The following is a 19,711-nucleotide window of genomic DNA, read 5'->3' as shown; positions in this document are numbered from 1 at the left end:
CCTCCCAGGATCCCCTGTTCTTCCCTCCCAGGATCTCCTGGTCTTAGTTCCCAGGATTTCCTGTTCTTCTCTCCCAGCATCCCCTGCTTAGTTCCCAGCATTCCCTGTTCTTCCCTCCCTTGATCCCCCGCTCTTAGTTCCCAGGATCCCTTGCTTTTCTCTCCCAGAATCCCTTGCTTTTCTCTGTCAGGATCCCCTGCTCTTCCCTCCCAGCATCCCCTGCTCTTAGTTCCCAAGATCCCCTGCTTTTCCCTCCCATGATCCCCTGCTCTCAGCTCCCAGGATTCCCTCATCTTCCCTCTCAGGACTCTCTGCTGTTGCTCCACCCTGAGCCCTCCGTAGACTCAGAGATCTCACCAGAACTTCATACTGACACCCCCACACGCTGCTCCTCCCTTGAACTGGGACGGTGCTCAGTCCACTCCCCCCTGCCCGGAGGCCCTATGCTTTGTCCCCCTCCCCAAGGACTCTCAGCTCTGCCCGATGCAGGCACTCCCTGTTCTGTCCTCCTTCCCTCAAGACTTCTTGCTTCCCCACCACTCCCTGCTCTGTCCCCCACTTTGAGGGCCCAGCTCTGTCCTTTGGCCTCATGAATACGCATTGCTCGACACCTTGCCCAGGACTCAGCCCTGCCCGCCCAGGCTCTTGCTGTTCTGTCCACGCCCCCAGCCCACTGCCCGCTCTGCCCACTGTGCTCTCTGACCTGCCTGCTTTGCCTGCTCTGGCCCCAGGTCTGCAGGTGGTGCTCAAGTCCATCATGAAGGCCATGGTTCCGCTCCTACAGATTGGGCTGCTTCTCTTCTTCGCCATCCTCATGTTTGCCATCATTGGCCTCGAGTTCTACATGGGCAAATTCCACAAGGCCTGTTTCCCCAACAGTACAGGTGAGGCCTGGCAGCGCTCCTCAGACCCAGATGAGGACCACAGACTCATTCATCCTGGAGAGATGCAGTGTTCTGGGCCCTGGCGGGGGGGTTGCCCTCTAGATGCCAGACAAAGGAGGTGGACCCAGACAAGATAAACACAAACACATAAAATAATTACAGATTGTAGTAACTTCTAGGAGGGAAACAAGAAAGGTATTTGCAGTAGAGTAATTTGGGGGCCTGCTTCACAGAGAGTGGCCTGGGGAGGCCTCTCTGCCAAGGTGACAGCTGGACAGCAATCTGAGTGCCGTGAGAGGGGGCCTGTGTGGTCGCCTGCCAGAAGCTCTAGTTACGAGGAACAGTAAGAGTGAAAGGCTGGAGTGGGAAGCAGTGGGTGCAGAGGGGGTCCTGTGGGTTCAGGCCGTGCTAGGACTCTGAGTCCAGGAGAGATGGTGGCTGGGGCCAGGCTGTTTGGCAGTTAGAACGGGTCAGGTTCTGGGTCTATTTTGCATTGAGGCCTGCTGAGCCAACTGGGTTTTCTGGGCAATTGTATGTGGAGTAAGAGAGAGGGAAGAGTTAAGGGTGACACTAAGGTTTGTGTCTTTTTTTTTTTTTTTTTTGGCCGCGTTGGGTCTTCGTTGCTGTGCGCGGGCTTTCTCTAGATGCAGCGAGCAGGGGCTACTCTTCGTTGCGGTGCGGGGGCTTTTCATTGCGGTGGCTTCTCTTGTTGTGGAGCATGGGCTCTAGGCGTGCGGGCTTCATTAGTTGCAGCATGCAGACTCCGTAGTTGTGGCTCACAGGCTCTAGAGCACAGGCTCAGTAGTTGTGGTGCACGGGCTTAGTTGCTCTGTGGCATGTGGGATCTTCCCGGACCAGGGCTCAAACCCGTTTCCCCGAATTGGCAGGCGGATTCTTCACCACTGCGCCACCAGGGAAGTCCAGGGTTTGTGTCTTGAGCTACAAACACGTTAAAGGAGAAAATCTGTATGATCATCTCAATAAATGCAGAAAAAGTTTTTATTAAAGTTTAAATCATTCATAATTAAAAAAACCTCTTATCAAACTGGAAATAAGGGGAATTTTCTTAAACTCCCTAAAATTCCCTGCAAACATCATACTTTGTCATAGGTTTTGTGAGCTTTCCCTTTAAGGTCAAGAACAAGATAAAGGCACACGTGGTCACTTCTGGTCCACGTAGCCTTGGTGGTCGTGGCCAGTAACGTGAGGCAAGAAAAAGAACTCTATCAAGAATGTGAAAGGAGGAAATAAAACTGTCATTATTTACAGAGAATATGATTATCTACAAATAGACAAACAATGACTTCCTAGTCTTCTTTATGAGCATTTATTAAGATATTTTAAGATGAATGAGGCCTCAGCATGTTTACATAGTGACGGGCAGGTTCTAGTGGGGAAGGAGAGGTCGACCAGCAGTTCCTGAGAGGGTGGGTCTGAGGGTGGGTGGGGGCAGACCGTAGGCACGGGGACAGAGCTGGCGCAGGCGCAGGAGCGGCAGGAAGCAGAGTTTCCCTCGGTGCCTGACTCCTGTCCCACTGTGATGAGGTCTCTGGGGCCCACAGTCCCAGCAGTGAGCGGAGAACTTGGTGTCTCTGAGCTCAGCCTTGCTCCCTTCTTCTCCTCGCAGACGCAGAGCCAGTGGGCGACTTCCCCTGTGGCAAGGAGGCCCCAGCCCGGCTGTGCGAGGGTGACACCGAGTGCCGGGAGTACTGGCCGGGACCCAACTTCGGCATCACCAACTTCGACAACATCCTGTTCGCCGTCCTGACGGTGTTCCAGTGCATCACTATGGAGGGCTGGACCGACATCCTCTACAACGTGAGTTCTGTCTTGGCCCTAAAGCTGCTGGGGCCCCGCTGATGCGGAGCTTCTGTTCAGCCCCAGGCTCCCTCCTCGCCCCACAGGATGGAACACAGGCTCCTTCAGGCAGCTCCGCCTCGGGGCCACTGACCTGGGTCCTGGAGTCTCCGGGACAGCTTTTCTTGTGAACGTAAAGCTGAGGGCCAGGTGGTGGAGGTCAGAAAAGAAAGTTTCAGAGAAGGTGCTCCTGCTGCCGCTGCTGACGACGGCCCACTGCGTGAAGAGCTCTGTCCCTGTGAACTCGTAGACGTGTCTCGAGAGCCCCGCGTGCAGACGATGGGAGTGAGGCTTGGAGAAGCTAGTCAGCTGGCCCTTGGCCCGAGGCAGCAGGTGGCTGCCTGGTGAACAGGGGAGGAGCAGGGCTGAGCGCAGGGAAGCTTCCCTGATTGCGCCAGGGTCCTGGTGGTGGGAACGGGCGTCGTGTACCTTTGTTTCCTTCCCACTAAGTCTACCTGGTTCTCTTTCCTCCAGTGTTCCCTGTCGTTAGGATGCCAGCCCGTCCCAGCAGTGCAGGGCAGTCTGGGGGTTGGTGCCTGTGACAGAAGTTGGGTATAAGACCCTCGGGGGCTTCCTGGTGACCCATCTCACTCCCGCCTCCCCTCCACCTGCGGCTCTTCTTGGGGGACCTGCTATCGACTCCTGGGCGGACCTCTCTCTCTTTTTTTATGTGATGACCCCCTCACCCCTACAGAGCTTCCTTCTACCCCCTAGAGGCCTGTGAGCTGTGGGCATGAAAACAATTAAGTTAGTGGAAGTGGAGAAAGAAGGTGCACTTGAAACAGGAATTTTGGGAGGTCTGGCTGTTGGACTGCTGTGTTTTGGTAGCTAGAGGGTGTGTTGTGCTCGGGAGCTGTGGAGGGGGTGTCCTAGAGTGTGAGGTACTTCACCTTGAACCTGTCACTTGTGCACTGAGGGTGGGGCTTGGGCCACCAGCCCCTGGAGCAGCCACATGCTTCTGGCATGAAGGTGGGCAGGAGGAAAGGGACAGCCTGGGGCCCTCTGCTCTGCGCCCCTGTGGGTCTCAGGGCTGGGAATCCAGCAGGCGCTCGATAAGTGCTGGCTGAGCAGGCAAATGGCAGAGGGCGAGTTAAGGAAAAGCCAGCCTGAGGTCCACTGAGCCAGAGCCCTCCTTGGAGCGGGAGTTGTGTCTGGTGACAGTCTCGGTTTGATCGAGGAAAAGAGGAATGGAGACAAGGGCGGTGATGAGGAGCTTGGCTGTTCTCTCCCTACAGCCGATCCAGGAACAATTTCCACAAAGACGAACCCTAAAAATAGCTGGAGCTGGCCACGTCCCTGCCAGTGCCACCCGAGCGGGGCACCGCGTGAGCAGCTCTCCACAGCCCTTCGTGCCATGGGGCTTGGCCAGGTGACTCAGCCTGGTGGGCCAGTGCCCCCAGAGGAGGGGTGGGCAGGAGCCAGACCTCGGGGCAGGAGGTGCCGGTCAGGAAGGGCCACAGAGGCTCACCCGACACATATTTCCAGGGGACCCACTGGGTGCAGATGCTGCAGGCACAGTGGTGGCAGGAGGCCTTCAATAAATAAGGGCCTGGTAATGGCAAGCTGCTGTGAAGAAAACAAAGGAGGATGAGGGGCAGGGGCGACAAGTCAGGGGGCGCTGGGAAAGCAAGGCCTGGTGGGGTCTGGAAGCCAGACGGGCAGACGCAATGGGACGGTGCCGTGGAGTCTGGCGGCGGGGCACCGGGACGCAGTGACGGGCAACGCAGTGACGGGCGTGGGTCGTGAGGCTGGTGCCCAGAGCTGCTGGCCAAGAACTGTTGGATCCATCCTCCACACTGAGGGATAACAGGGTCGGTTGCGGGAGATCAGACAGGACTTTGGAAGAGGATTCTTTGGAGGGCGAGCCTGCCACTCCCCCAGCCCAGTGAGAGGGGCGTTCGTGGTCCCCTCAGACATATGCTCCTTGATGGAGCCCGAGCGACGTGCCTTCAAGGGCCGGAGCCGTAGGCCTGCCGCAGCGGGGCTGATGGGGGGGGTGAGCCCCTCTGCAGTCTGGGGAGAAGCCAGGGCCCTTTTAAATCCTGGCTGGAGGGAATGAGGGGGGTCTCGAGAGAGACCCAGAGACCGACTGCTAAAACACTGGCGGTTGTGGGCGGGTGGGTCCTCAGCCTGGAGGAGAAATGGTCTGCCTGGGTTTTGAAAAGCGTGGTCAGATGGGGTCCTGCAAGAGCACACAGCAGTGCCGCCAGGTCTGGGAGGTGGATTATCTCGGGACAGTGAGCCCCGTGTGAGGAAGGGCTTGCCCCCCCGCCCCCCCGCCCCTGGTTTCGATAGTGCTGGGGTCAGTGACCCAGGAAGGAGGAAGAGTGTACGGCGTCGGGAGCAGAGAGGGGCCGCACCGTCCTCTCCCTTTGAGAACAGCCAGCTGTGCGGGCCAGCTGAGGAGAGAAGATGTTCTCAGTGTGAAGCACGTCAGCGGGGACGGGACACCTAATTGTGTTTTATACTTGAGGTGGTTGTAGAATTTTCTATTACCCAGAGTTATCAGAACAGTCACAGGACTTTATCCACATTTTCGTCCCGGGCTATGTCTACGTTCAGAGTGTCGACTTAAAAAAATGCACAACGTGAGAGTTGCGAGTTAAGTTTTATCTGGGGCAAAATGAGGACTGCAGCCCGGGAGACAGCATCCCAGATCGCTCTGAGAAACTGCTCCACAGAGGCAGGGGGAAGGTCAGTATATATGTGATTTGGGTGAAGGGGGAGTGCATGCAATCAAGCGCATATTTTTTACAGAAGGTTTCTGCTAGTCTCGTGCGGGTTACTGCCAGTCATGCGGAGCAGGCGTCGCCGTGAAGGATTTTAGTGCTTGTCTAGATATGAGGAGATACAAGAATTGGGCTCATAAGATTGTCTCCTGAAAATATCCATCTATCGGAAGACCTGTTCTGCCAGTTTTACCCAGAGCCCAGAGGGCCTCAATTCAGCTCTCCACCTGAACTCCTTTCAGGGGGTGTTGAAAGTCAGCAGCTGCAGCAACACATGACTTAACCCTTGTAGAGGTAGATGGCAAGTGCCAGTGGTGAGTGCCAATTTGTAGTTGACAAGAGGAACCGTAGGAGGTAAATAATGTGGGTTTATGGTTACATACATGTGGTTCTGCATCTGTTCATTGCACTAGTTTCGTAAAGATCTGAGGAAGGCGCGTTCAGATACGTAGGTGCAAAGGCTCCATTTTGAAGTTAGTGCAGACACAACCTGCTCGTTGGTTGGATGTGATATTTAATGTGAAAGAAAGAAGAATCAAAGATCGTGTGACTGCAGCCGTTGGGAAAGGTGGTGCCTTTTATTGAGAAGGGGAGAATGGGGAGCAGGGTAACTGTGGATTTTTGTTTTAGCGGAGCGTCATGGTGGAAACTGAGAACTCTGCTTTGGCCCTGGAAAGCTTTAGACAACTGTTTCATCCAAGTGGAGATGCTGAGAATACAGTTGGGTGTATGAGAGGGGGTTCAGGGGGGACAGCAGGGCCGAGGGTGCAAGTTTGAAGTCATGGATGATGCTTAAAATTATGGGAGAGGATGAGATCGCTTGGGTGTGGATGTGTGGATGGAGAAGCAAAAAAGGCTACAGACGGAGCCTTGTCTGAACCTTTGGCTGTCAGGAGAATTCCAACATTCAGAAACCAAGTAGGAAAGAAGGAGGCAGCAAAAGAGAGCGAGGCGGGGACTTGCGGGGAGTAGGAACAGCACTGCAGCTGTGCTGCGTCTTGGAAGCAGAGCAAAGAGAGTTTCCAGAAAGCGATCGACCAGATCAGCTGTTGCTGAGAGGTCACAGGAGCTGTTGGTAAACTTGACAAGAGCGTTTCGGCAGTGGGGATAGAACCTTGGAATGTATAGGTTAAAGGGAGGAGGTATGGAAGTGAGGACGGCAAGTATAGTCAAGTCGTTCAAGGGTTTTCCCTGTGAAGTGGAGCAGGGCAAGAGGAGGTAAGTGCAGGGAGATGTGGGAATTGGCTTTTTTTTTTAATGAAACTTTCTTTTGAGGTAACTGTAGGTTCACATGCAGTTGTAAGAAATAATGCAGAGAGAGCCCTTGTATGCGTTGCCCTTTTCCTGTAACGGTAACAACCTGCAGATCTGGTAGCTACAGGAACCAGGGCAGTGACACTGCTCCAGTCAAGGCACAGGACGTTCCATCACAAGGGACGTTGCGCTGCTCTTTTACAGCCACGCCCACTTCTCTCCTGCCTTCACCCCTGGTAGCCACTGATCTTTTTGCCGCGTTGATAATTTTGCCATTTCAAGAATGTTATACAGATGAAACCGTACCCTATGTGACGTTTGGGTATTGGCTATTTTTCACTCAGCATAATACTCTGGAGATGCATCCAGATTATTCTGTGTGTCAGCAGTTTCTTCCTTTCTGTTGCTGAGTGGCGCTCCAGGTGTGGGTGGACCACAGTGTCTAATACTCACCTGTTAAAGGACATCTGTCTTGCCTCTGTTCAGGGTTATCAGGAATAAAGTTGCTCTGCACATTTGTGGGCAGGTTTTTGTGCAAATGTAAGTTTTCATTTCTCTGGGTTAAATGCTCAAGAGTGCAATTTCTGGGTTGTATAGTAGTTGCGTGTTTAGTTCTTTAAGAAATTAACGCTTTTCCAGAGGCCTGTATTCTTTTGCATCCCCACCAGCAGTGTATGAATAATCTAGTTTTTCTGCATCCTCACTGGTATTTGGTGTTTTTAACTTCAGCCATTCTGACAGTGTGTAGAGATGTATCTCAGTGCACTTCCTAATGGCTGATGATGTTAAGCATCTTTTCATACGTATTTGCCATTTGTGTATCTTCTTCAGTGAAATATCTCTTCATATCTTTTGCTCATGGTCTGGATTGTTCTTTCACTATAGAGTTTTTGTATATTCTAGATATATTCTAGTTCTTTGTCAGATGTGTGGTTTGCAAATGTTTTCTCCTAGTCAGTAGCTTGTCTTTTCATACTCCTCACCTGGTCTGTGAAAGAACCAGCGTTTTTAATGTTGATAAAGTCCAGTTTATCAATTGTTCCTTTTGTGGATTGGGCTTTTGGCATGAAATCTAAGAACTCTTTGCCTAGTCCTAAATCTTAAATATTTTCTCCTTTATTTTTTCTAAAAGTTTTATTATTTTATATGTAAGTCTGTGATCCATCTTGAGTTAATTTTTGTATAAAGTGTGAGGTTTAGGTTGAGGTACGTGTGCTCTCTCTCCCCCCTCCCTCCCTCCCCTTCCCCTCCCCCCTCCCTCCCTCCCTCCCTCTCTCTCCTTTCTTTCTTTTTCTTTCTTTCTTTCCTTCTTTCTTTTTTTCTTTCCTTCTTTCTTTCCTTCTTTCCTTCCTTCTTTCCTTCTTTCTTTCCTTCTTTCTTTCCTTTTTTCTTTCTTTCTTTTTACTATCTTTGCCTGGTTTTGTTATCAGGGTAACACAAGCTTTATAAAATGAATTGAGAAGTAATTACTTCTCTTCTATTTTTCTAGAAGAGATTGTGCATAAGTGGCGTTAATTATTTTTTAAGTGTGTGGTAGAATTCTATAATCTGGGCCTAGAGATTTCTTTTATTTTTATTTTTTCATATAACACTTTTATTTTTATTCACCTACCATGAAATTCACAAAGTGGTGAATGGCTCAGTGCTTTTTGTATGTGCACAGGACTGTGCAACCATTACCATTACTCATTTTTGAAGATTTTCATCAACCAAAAAAGAAACCCTGTACCCATTAGTAGTCACTTCCCATTCCTCCATCCCCAGCCTCTGGCAACCACTAATATATTTCTATCTCTTTATATTCGTCTATTCTAGACATTTCATACAAATGGACTCATAGAATATGTGGGATTTTGTGTTTTTAAGGTCCATCCATGTTGTAGCAAGTATCAGTATTTCATTGCTTTTATTATCAAATATGATTCTGTTGTGTGGATATACCATCTTTTGTTTGTATTTCATCGGTTGATGGACATTTGGGTTGTTTCCATTTTTTTACATTATAAATAATCCTGCTATAAACATTTGTGTACAAATTTTTGTGTGGAATATGTTTTCATTTCTCTTAGGTATACACCTAGGAGTGGAATTTCTGGGTCATATGGTAACTCCATATTTAACCTTCTGAAGGACTGCCAAACTGTTTCCAAAGTGGTTGCAACATTTTACATCCCCACCAGGAATGCACAAGTGTTCCAAATTGTCCACATCCTCACCAACACTTGTTGTCTATCTTTTTAATTTTAATCATCCTAGTAAAATTACAATTTAATCTTAATTTTAACCAACCAACCATGGAGTGAAGTGGTATTTAATTTTATCTTTGATTTGCATTTCCCTAATGACTTATGATGTAGAGCATCTTTTATATGCTTATTACACTATTTATATATCTTCTTTGGAGAAATATGTATTCATATCCTTTGCCCATTTAAAAATTGGGTTGTCATTTTATTATTGACCTATAAGATTTCTTTATATATTATGGACACTAGACCCTTACCAGATATTTCAGATGATTTGCAAATATTTTCTCACATTCTGTGTGTTATCATTTCACTTTCCTGATGGTATCATTTGAAGTAAAAAAGATTTTTATTTTGATGAAGTCCATTTTTTTCTGTTTTTCTTTTCACTTTGTACTTTTGGTGTAGTATCTAAGAGTCCATTACCTAATAAAAGTCATGAAAATTTACTCCCATGTTTTCTAGTTTTGGCTGTTATATTTAGGTCTATGATCCATTTTGATTTAATTTTTGTATATGGTGTGAGGTAGGGATCCAATTTCATTCTTTGGCCTGTGGATATCCACTTGTCCCAGCACCATTTGTTGAAAAGACTATCCTTTCCCCATTGAATTGTCTTGGCACCCTTGTTAAAAAAAATCAACTCATCATAAATGTAAGGGTGTATTTCTAGATCATCAATTCTATTTCATTGATCAATGTGTCTATCCTTTTGTAGGGGAAGTTTTAAAATCACAATATCCCTTTCCTTAATAGTTATTGGACTATTTATCTATTTTGTATTGGGTGAGTTGTAGTAGTTTGTGTTTTTGGAGAAATTGATCCATTTCATCCATGTTGTCAAATGTATAGAGAGTTGTTTGTAGTATTCCTTCATTATCCTTTTGATGTTTGTTGGGTCTGTAGTGAAATCCCCTGTTTCATTATTGATATTGGTAAGTTGTGTCTTCTCTCTTTTTTTCTTAGTCAGTATTGCCAGAGGTATGTCAATTTAACTTTTTTTAAAGAACAAACTTTTTCAAAAATTGATTTTTTCTATTGTTTACATTTTCAACTTTGTTGATTTCTGCTTTTATCTTTACTGTTTACTTTCTTCTACTTGATTTGGCTTTGTTTTGCTCTTCCTTTGCTTGCGGTGGAAGTTTAGATTATTGATTTGAGACTTTCCCTCTTTTGTAATGTATGTATTTAGTGCTATAAATTTCCTTCTTAGAACTGCTTTAGCTGTGTCTTTCAAATTTGATATCTTGTATTTTCATTTTCATTCAGTTCAATGTATTTTTTAATTTCCCTTGAGACTTCCTCTTTGATCCATGGATTATTTAGAATTGTTTGTTTACTTTGTGTTTGGAGAGTTTTCTATTATATTTCTGTTATTTGTCTCTGGTTTGATTCTATTATGGTTAGAGAATACACTCAATTTGAAAAAAATTCAGTTCTTTTAAATTTATTGAGACTTGTTTTATGGCTCAGGATATGGTCTATTTTCATATATGTCTTGCGGACACTTGAAAAGAATGTGTATATAATGTGTTGTTGTGTAGTATGTGTATAAATGTCAGTTATACATCCTGTTGGTTGGTGGTGAGCTCTTTTATATCCTTGCTGATTTTCTGTCTAGTTGTCTTATCAATTTTTGAGAGAGAGGTGTTGAAGTTTCCAACTATAATTGTGCATTTGTCTGTTTCTCCTTTCAGTTCTGTCAGTTTTTGCTTCACATATGTTATAGCTTATTTGTTAGGCATGTACACATTTAGAATTGCTGTGTCTTCTTGATGAATTTACCCTTTTATCATTATAATGTATCCCCCACTTTTCAAAAGTTCTCTTAATGCCACTTCATTTTTATGAAAGACCTACATTAATACCTGTTTCCACTAACCAAAAGAAATCTGTGGAAGATTTATGCTTTTATGAAAAAAGGTGAAAATAGAAGATAGTGTTCAACATTTGCTTTACAGTGAGCCATTATAAAGGCAGTGTGCGCCCCAAGCAGCAAGAGTGGCACTGCCAAGCTCCTTCCCTGGGAACTACACTCAGCATCTCAGCATCATATCGCCATAGCTCTATTGTATCTGTGAGTATCTGTGTTTTATCTTATTTTCTGTATGTGTTAGCTGATGTGTCCTATGGTGACTGTTTCTTTGCTTTATGCCTTTGTGGCTTAGGAAAGGTTTCATAGGAATGCACTGCTTTCAAATAGTGGGGGAAACCTGTATATGTGCCTCTGTGTCTCTAGTGAAATTTTTTTTGTTCTGATGTCTACTTTGTCTGATATTTATTTTCTGATATTAATATAGCCACTACAGTTTTCATTTGATTAATGTTTATATGATACTTCTTTTTCCATATTTCACTTTCAACCTACCTAAATTGTTATATTTGAAGTGAATTTCTTATAGACAAAACATAGGTGGGTCATGTTTTTAAAGTCACTAGCCAATCTTTGTCTTTTAATTGGTGTATTCAGACCATTTACATCTAATGTAATTATTGATATGTTAGAGCTCACATCTGCCATTTTATTTATTTATTTTTTGTTTACTATTTGTTCTGGTTTTTTGTTTCTTTGTTTTCTTTTTCCTACCTTCTTGTGTGTTACTTGAACTTTTAAAAAAATTCCATTTTGATTTATCTAGTTGTTTTTGAGTGTATCTCTGTTTGGTCTTTTAGTGGTTGCTCTATATCTTATTCCAGTCTACTGGTGTCATAATTGTACCAGCTCAAGTGAAGTATATACACCTTACCTTCTTTATATCTCTTTACCCTCCCCCATTTATAATACAATTATCTTAAACATTTCCTCTACATATGTTTATAACCACATCATAGCGTGTTATAATTTTTGCTTCCACTGTCAAACATAATTTAGGAAACTCAAAAGGACAAATAAAATCTATTTACCCCTATTTTTACTCTTTTCATTGTTCTTTCTTCCTTCCTAATGGTTAACAATTCCTTTCTTAATCATTTCCTTTCTGCTTAGAGACTTTCGTTAGTCATTCTCTTAGGGTAGATCTGCTGGTGACAAATTCTCCCAGTTTCCCTGGTTTTTATTATGAGAATGTCTTGATGGTCCCTTCATCCCTGAAGGATATTTTTGATGGGTGTAGGTGTCTGTTGACAGTTTTTTTTTTCTCTCAGCACCTGAAAAGTATTGTGCCACTTCATTCTGGCCTCCATACTTTATGATGAGAAATCTTTTGAATTGTTTCCCTTTGTAAGTAAGGTGCCCTTTTTCTCTTGCCACTTTCAAGATTTTTAATTTATCTTTAGTTTCCCTTGGTTTGACAATGAAATGTCTTGTGGATTTCTTTGAGTTTATTCTGTATGGTATTCACTCAGCTTCTTGAATCTGTAGGTTTATGTCTCTTGCCAAATTTGGGAATTTTTCAGCTATCATTTCTTTGAATACTGTTCAGCCGTCTCTTCTTTCTCCTGTACTCTGCTCCTCTGAAAAATGAATGTCAAATATTTTGTCATAGTTCCCTAGGTTCTTGAGACTCTGCTCTGTTTTTTCTTACTTGTTTGATTTTTGTTTTTTAAGTCTATTTTCTCTCTCTTTTTTAGATTGGATAATTTCTATTATTCTCTTTCACCACTTACTGATTCTTTCCTTTGTTGTCTTTATTCTATTGTTGGGCCCTTCCATTGAGATTTTAATTTTGATTATTGTATTTTTCAGTTCTAAATTTTCCATTTTGTTCTTCTTTGTATCTTTTATTTATTTGATGATACTATTTCTTTGTTGAGACTTTCTATTTTTTCATGTGTTTCAAGTGTGTATACAATTACCCTCTGAAACATTTTTATGGTGGCTGCTTTAAAATCTTTGTCAGATACTTCTATCATCTCTGTCATCTTAGTGTTGGCAATCTATATCAGGCAGGGTTCTCCAGAGAAATAAAACCAATAGGATGTGTGTGTGATGTGTGTGTGTGTGAGACAGAGAGAGATTAAAAAAAAAGAGATTTATTATTAGGAATTGACTCATGTGATTATGGAGGCTGGCAAGTGCAAATCTGCAGTAAATTTAGGCTGGCAGGCTCAAGACCCAGGAGATGCTATGGTGCAGTTTCAGTCTGAAAGCCAGTAGTTGGAGACCCAATAGTGCCAATGGTACAGATGAAGTCTGAATTCTCTTATAGAGAATTGTCTCTTACTTGGAAGAGGGTCAGTTTGTGGTTCTATTCAGGCCTTCAACTGATTGTACGAGGTCCACCACATTATGGAGGGCAATCTGCTTTACTTTATCAATTAAAATGTTAATTTCATCCAAAAACACACTTGCAGAACCACCCAGAATAATGTTTGGCTAAATATCTGGGCACCCCATGGCCCAGTCAAGTTGACACATAAAACTAACCTTCACAGCATCTATCAATTGTCTTTTTTTGTTCAGTCTGTGCTCCTCCTGGTTCTTGGTATGGCAAATGAATGTCAGTTGAAAACTGGACATTTTTGGCATTATGTCCTGGGACCCTGGATCTTATTTAAGCCCTCTGTTTAGCTGGCTTCCTCTGACCATTCTGTCACTGGAAGCAGGGGTTGCTTCCTTGCTACTGCAAGGTGGGAGTAGAAGGCTGGAAAGTTTCCCCACCTGGCCTCTGTTGACACATTGTGGGGGTCTTTTCCATACTGCTGAGTGGGATGGTAGTTCTGGCTCCCTCTTGCCTCTAGGATACTTGCCTCTAGGATACTTACCTGGTTGGGAAGGTTTTGTGTGCCTCGTTTCTACTCTCCACATGGTCTCTGCCCACTATGTGGGTGGGGGGTGTGTGGCCTCGTTACTGGGTGGTGGTGAAAGCCTGCCTTTCTGGCAGCACCTCAGTGGGGAGGGGGTGGTGTGTCTCATTACTGTCACGTGGGGGTGGAAGTCCAGGCTCCCCGTGTGTCTCCACTGATACCACAGAGGTGGGGTGGGATGGGGGCCTCGTCAACCATCTGTCGAGGAGGACATCCCACCTCCCTGCTTGTCGTTCTCTGGCATCTCTGTGGTTTGGGGGTGTGGGGAGGTTGGTTACCTCATTACAGTCTGGGGAGGGTGGTCGCCTAGGCTCCCTCCTGGGTCTTTGCTGGCAGGGTTGGAAGTTTCACTACAGTTTTTTCTGCCCTGTGTGGCTGGAGTAGTGCAGTTATTGTCTGCCTTGCAGGGTGGCCCCCTTCCTGGCCCTTTGGTTAGAGAGAGAGTGCTGGCTTTTGTTGGTGTGTTTTTTTGTCTGTGTCTCTTGGCATTTCCAGGTTGTAGGCTTTAAAAGCCCCAGGTCTGGGATATATGAGGCAAAAACAAAACAAAAACACAGGGAACTCACCATGGGTCCAGAGGTCCCAGCTGATCTGCTTTCTTTTCTCCACTTTTCAGAGTCTTCTGTGAAATATATATTTGCTCTAGATGTAACGTCCAGGGTGTTAATTGTGCTCAGCGGGAGAAATAGGGAGGAGTACGTCCACTCCATCTTCCCAGAAGTGCAAGTCCTTGTTGGTTTTGTCTTGTTTTTTAAGAAGAGAATAGGGTGCTTTGGCTTGATGGGAACGGTCCATCAGAGGGAAACTGCAGGAGCCAAGTCCTCGAGTAGGTGAGAGGAGCTGAGGCCACGGCAGCACATCTCTCCTTTGTCCCAGAAGGAGGCAGGTTTTGAGGGTGCCCTTTGGGGAGATTAGCGGCTTTGGTGGTCATCATAGCCCGTAGGTCGGAGTTGCATGTGGGGCTGGCAGAGGTGTGGTCTGGGAACACTGGCAGCATGTAGAGCTGAGGGCCTGAGTGTCTACTCTGGTCAAGGCCCGGGGGTCTCAGCGGCCAACCTGGAATCAGTGTCCAGGAATCAGGAGCCACAAGCGGCAGGCAGTCCAGGGGACTCAGGACTTGGAGGGGTGGAGTCCGCAAATCTGCCTAGGCCAGCAGACGCTGGAGGGCAGGAATTCCGACAGCAGCACCTGGAGATCAGCCCCAGCCTCAGGGCAGTGCCAGGCCGTCTTCCTGCCTCTGTCCTGCTCAGGGCCCTGGCCCTTGGCTTGTGAGCCGCCTCTGAAGAGAGGAGCGGAGGGACCAGGTGGTCACCTGCCCACAACACCCACCCCTCTTGGTTCACTTCTAGCACCAGACTCGTGGGGAGAAAGAGGCTCTCCACCCGTCTCAGCTGGGTCTACGGGGGGCCCCTGAAAACAAAACAACGGTGGAAATGAATTGGATTCAGAGGGCCTCACCCTTTTGTGGGCTGTGCTCTAAAAATCAAAAGGTCTGGGAAGACCTTTTGCGTTTGGTTATTTAGACCAGGCCCTGGTGCCGGGTTCTGTCTTAGGCCCAGCTGTTCCCTGGGGACTTGTGGGCTTGCCGTTGACGGGGGGATGCGGCACAGGGCTTACTGCTCTGAGCTGTGGAAACTGCAGGAGACAAAGGAGATCAGACTTGGGCCTTGGGGTCCGTGGGCTTCACAAAGGAGGAATGTCTTTGGAGCTGCCTGGTGTGTCCAGCAGCCTGGGAAGCAGAGGGAACGTGTCCAGGCGGGGTACCTGGGGCAGCCCTTGGCCCCCTGGGACTACTCCTGGGCTTTTCAGTGTTGCTGGCAGTGGCCAGGAGCATGAAGCTCCTTGGTCCTTTGGGGGCCCCAGCCCCAGAGGGGGCTCTGTGGGGCAAGGGCAGGCAGGTGTGATGGTGGGTCTTGCCTGGATTACCTGTCTGGACCCGCCTGCCCTTGGACTCTGCCGGTGTGTGAGAAGGGCCGGGGAGCTTCCGTGGCCAGGGCTCTGTCCTGCCCACCGTCCTGCACATCTCCTCTTGCTTCCAGACCAACGATGCGGCCGGCAACACCTGGAACTGGCTCTACTTCCTGCCCCTCATCATCATCGGCTCCTTCTTCATGCTCAACCTGGTGCTGGGCGTGCTCTCGGGGTAAGAGGCCATGCGGTTGTGTGCCACCTTCGTGTTCGCAGGCTGTGGAGGGGGCTGATGGGGCTGGACACGGCCTGTGTGGTGGGGGAGGCTCGGCTCGGCCTGGCCCCGGGACGGTCACTCCCAGTGTCCTGAGCTCTAGCCAGCCTGTCCTTGGTGCTACCATTCTGACCTCTCCCTTGGTGGTCCCTGGCCCTGGCCTCCTTACCCCTAGCTCTTGGCCTTCACCCCGGCCTCTGAGTCAGGGGAGGGGCTGCTGCTGCCTCTTATCTGGGTTCGTGGTGGGGTTTCTGAGCAGCCCTGGGGACAAGAGAGCCCTTCTGTGTGACACTGGAGAAGGAATGGAGCGGCCCTGGGTCTCCACCCCAGCCCTGACCCCTGGCTTGCCTCGCCTCTCTGGTCACCTGTCCCTGCTGACCTCCAGGAGAAGACAAGGGAGGATGCAGGGCTGGGGTCCCTCCTGGAGAAAGGTGTTTCTTACCCTCATTGGTAGTGAGGTGTAGCACACCTGCGGCCCATAGAGCCCTCCTGTCCTGCATGGGGCCGAGGACCAAGGAAGTGCTGTTGGCTTCAGGGAACAACCGGGGCTGGTATTTGGGGCTCCTGCCCTTGTCTGGGGCCGAGGAAGCTGTGTAGACAGAGGGAGAGGGCGTTGGGCTGGCCTGCCTCCCTGCCCCCACCTGAGCATCAGATTCCCTCTAAGGCTGGAGGGTAATGTTTCCATTCCACCCGCCCTGAAGATTCCTGCTCAGGCCCAAGGCTCCTGAGGTCGTGACCCAGGGGCAGCTCTCATATTGGTCTGGAAAGGAACAGCCACAGAGAGGACAGTGGCTGGGCCCAAGGGCTCTGTGCTCTGGCTCTGGCACACGTTCCTGCCTTGGTCCCCTCCTGTAAGACTCTGTTAGTAGTGTGTCTTTCTAAGCACCTCCGCCGGGAGCAGGCAGGCCCACAGCACAGGGGACCGATGAGAACTCCTAGTCAGGGGGGGAGCTGTGGTCTGAGCTGGGATGGGGAAGCCAAGGGAGGCCTGGGGCTCAGAGAAGGCTCCTGGGGAAGGGGCAGCTCAGCTGAGGCCCAGAGGGGACCAGGAATGAGCTTGGCAAAGGAGAGGGGAGCATCTCCCAGGCAGAGAATTGTTGGGGCGGAGGCACAGAGGGTGTGGTGTCTGCGATGCTCAGAGCTGGGGCTGCCAGGTGTGGGGGCTTGGCCAGGGGCCAGACTCGTGAGGCGGGCGGGGCCCCGTGCTGGGCGGTGTGGCGGGGAGACTGGCGGGACACGAGTGGGTCCTGCTCAAGCTTACTCTGGAGAACGTGAGAAAGAAGCAGGGGTAGCAGCGGAGACTGGGTGAGGGGCCCCGAACTTTGTGTTTCCCAGCCCTGGCGCCACCTGCGGGCATCCTTGCCTCTGGGGACCAGGCGATACAGGCTGATTTTCCTAATGAGTCTCAGCTGAGCCCTCCCTCTGGCCTCTAGCTCCAGCAGCGGGGCCCCAGGGTTCTCTGCCAGCCCCGGGGAGGCTGGAGACTGCACGGCCCCTCAGGCCAGTGGTCAGCACACAACGTGTGGCTCTGCCACATCTGGAGGAGGGCTGCCGGACGGGCCAGCCTGGAGCTGGTTCAGCCTTGCTCCCCGCCACGCCCCAGGCTCTCACCCTCCCAGTGCCCAGAGAAGCAGAATCGGTGGTTCCTCTCGCAGCCCTTCCTGCCAGTGGGGCCAAAGCCTGGGGAGGGCAGGCCACAGCCAGCCGCCTGCTGAGCTGTGGCTGCCCGGCGGCCAGGCCTTGGTCACCGCAGCGAGTTTCTGCTGGCGGCTCTCCGGCCAACCGGGCAGCATGGTCACGCCCCACTGCCACCCCCAGGCCCTCCTTCCCTCCGGTGTGGTTGATGGCGCTGGCCTGGTGGGGAGACCACGAGGGGCCCTGCGTTCCTGCAGATTCAGGACTTGGTGAGAGGTCCAGGTGGGAGCCGTCTCCTCTCATTGCCAGGGTTGCAGCAGCTCAGGCCCTGGTGGACACCAGTCTCAGGCTTGTGGTCCATCCGGAGCCAAGCTCTCCCTCTCACTGTGGCTGCGTGACAGGAGCCAAGCCTGCCGGGCCCGCCCCCTCTGCCAAGCCCAGAAGCTGCTTCTCCTGGGGGAGAGACAGCCGCTCACTTGGCAGAGAACAGGCATTGCTGTTTTGCCCTGAGGGTGTGCCTGCCTGCCCTCTGGGGACCTGAGCTAAGGTGTGTGCGCGTGTGCGTGTGTCTGTGTGCGCACACGCGCTCCTGTGCCTGTGTGTGTGAATGGCTTCCTTCTGGCCTTTTGAGCCTCTTGGCTTCTAAGCTTGGCTGGGAGACTGGGGCTGTGGTGCTGAGGGCCCAGGAGGGCAGAAGAGCCTCAGTGGTTTGGCTGAGGAGCTGGGTGACTCTAGAGTGTCTCCCTGTCATCTCTGGCCGCCCTCAGCCGATCCAGTGCCTGCCCGTCTCTCCTCCTTCTAGCAATGGTTCTGGGTCTGAACCAGCAGAAGAAACAAAGTGGAAGCTCTCCTCTGGGGGATTGTTGTCCAGAAGCTCTCTGTAGCGTCTCTGTCCAGATGACAGGGCCCGGCCCTCGGAGGGTGCATGCCCAGGCCTGCTCTAGGCCAGGGGGAGGTGGAATTGTCCCTGCCATCTGGAGCCCCCTCTCTGGGCACTGAGGTGCTGTCCCTACGAGCTGCAGGAGCCTGAGGAGGGAGGGCTCACCTGGGCCTGTTAAGTGCTCGGGGTGGGGGGGGGAGAGGCCAGGTGATGGGAGGCACCGGGAGGGGTAGCCCGTGGCCTGCTTCCCCTGTCCTGGCCTCTTCCTGAGTCCCTGTGCCTCTGGCCGCACACGGTGGGCCTGTGGGTGTGCTCGCACCCACCTGATCTGCTTCCTGCTCCGGCCTGGCCCATCACAGAGAGTTCGCCAAGGAGCGCGAGCGGGTGGAGAACCGCCGGGCCTTCCTGAAGCTCCGCCGGCAGCAGCAGATCGAGCGGGAGCTCAACGGGTACCTGGAGTGGATCTTCAAGGCTGGTGAGCACAGGGCCGTGTGGTGCTCCTGGCCTGGCCTGGCCTTTGCCGGCGCCTTCTCCCCGGCACCCTCCCAGGGTCGAGCTCACCTGGGGCGGGGGCCGCTCTCGGGAGGGCGATGTGTGAGGGGAGCAAGCCAGGCCCTCGTCACAGGGCGCTGTCTGTGGGACCCATCAAGGGGTGTGTCTCGGTAGGAGACGCTCAGCCATGGGCCCTGCCGGCTTCTGGGAATGTGAGGGCCGAGAAGGCAGGGTCTCACCTCCTTCCTGCTGCGTTCCTGGGGGACGAGCCCCGCTCAGGGGTGGGCACAGGAGGGCTCTGGCCTGAGGCTGTGTCTCACTCACAGAGGAAGTCATGCTGGCCGAGGAGGACAAGAACGCAGAGGAGAAGTCCCCTCTGGATGGTAGGTGACCGCTGTCAGCACTCCTTGCCTGGCCACAGGGCTTTGGTGGCTGGGTGGGCAGTGACACGTGTGCACGCTTGCATGTGAGGCATGACGCCCTCTGCTCGGCCAGGTGCCTGCGCGTTGGTCACTTAACATGGTCCTGGGCGGGGCCTTTCTGGAAGCAGGCCCGGGGAGGGTCAGCTGCACGCTCCTGCGGAGCTGCGTGCCATGGACCAAGGTGGGCATAGCCAGCAGTGGGCTCAGCCTGGGGGGTCACAGGAGCCTGTGCTGAGAGCTGTGTTTTCCAGCATGGCAGCTGGCAGCTGACACGTGACTGTGTGAGCTTGCAGGTGCGTATGTTACAATGAAACAAAAGTGAAAATCCAGATCCTCAGTCTCGGCACGTTTCAAGTCATTATAGAAAGTTCTGTTGGACAGCGC

The 19,711-nt window shown here is 50.2% G+C and overlaps 1 protein-coding gene across 2 annotated transcripts in view; it reads left to right on the top strand.

Annotated features, from left to right (window-relative positions):
• The window catches only part of CACNA1B (calcium voltage-gated channel subunit alpha1 B), a 180,723-nt gene that overhangs the window by 36,733 nt on the left and 124,279 nt on the right, over positions 1 to 19,711 (top strand). For both annotated transcript variants that reach the window (XM_061199517.1, XM_061199518.1), the window contains exons 5-9: positions 732 to 884; positions 2,512 to 2,702; positions 15,756 to 15,859; positions 18,773 to 18,888; positions 19,232 to 19,288. In XM_061199517.1, the coding sequence (XP_061055500.1) occupies positions 732 to 884; positions 2,512 to 2,702; positions 15,756 to 15,859; positions 18,773 to 18,888; positions 19,232 to 19,288 (621 nt within the window). The remainder of the gene's footprint in view (positions 1 to 731; positions 885 to 2,511; positions 2,703 to 15,755; positions 15,860 to 18,772; positions 18,889 to 19,231; positions 19,289 to 19,711) is intronic.

The sequence above is a fragment of the Eubalaena glacialis genome, chromosome 9, assembly GCF_028564815.1.
Source record: "Eubalaena glacialis isolate mEubGla1 chromosome 9, mEubGla1.1.hap2.+ XY, whole genome shotgun sequence".
Taxonomy (NCBI): Eukaryota; Metazoa; Chordata; class Mammalia; order Artiodactyla; family Balaenidae; genus Eubalaena; species Eubalaena glacialis.
The sequence above is the reverse complement of the archived record's forward strand: the minus strand, read 5'-3'. Positions and strand labels throughout refer to the sequence as shown.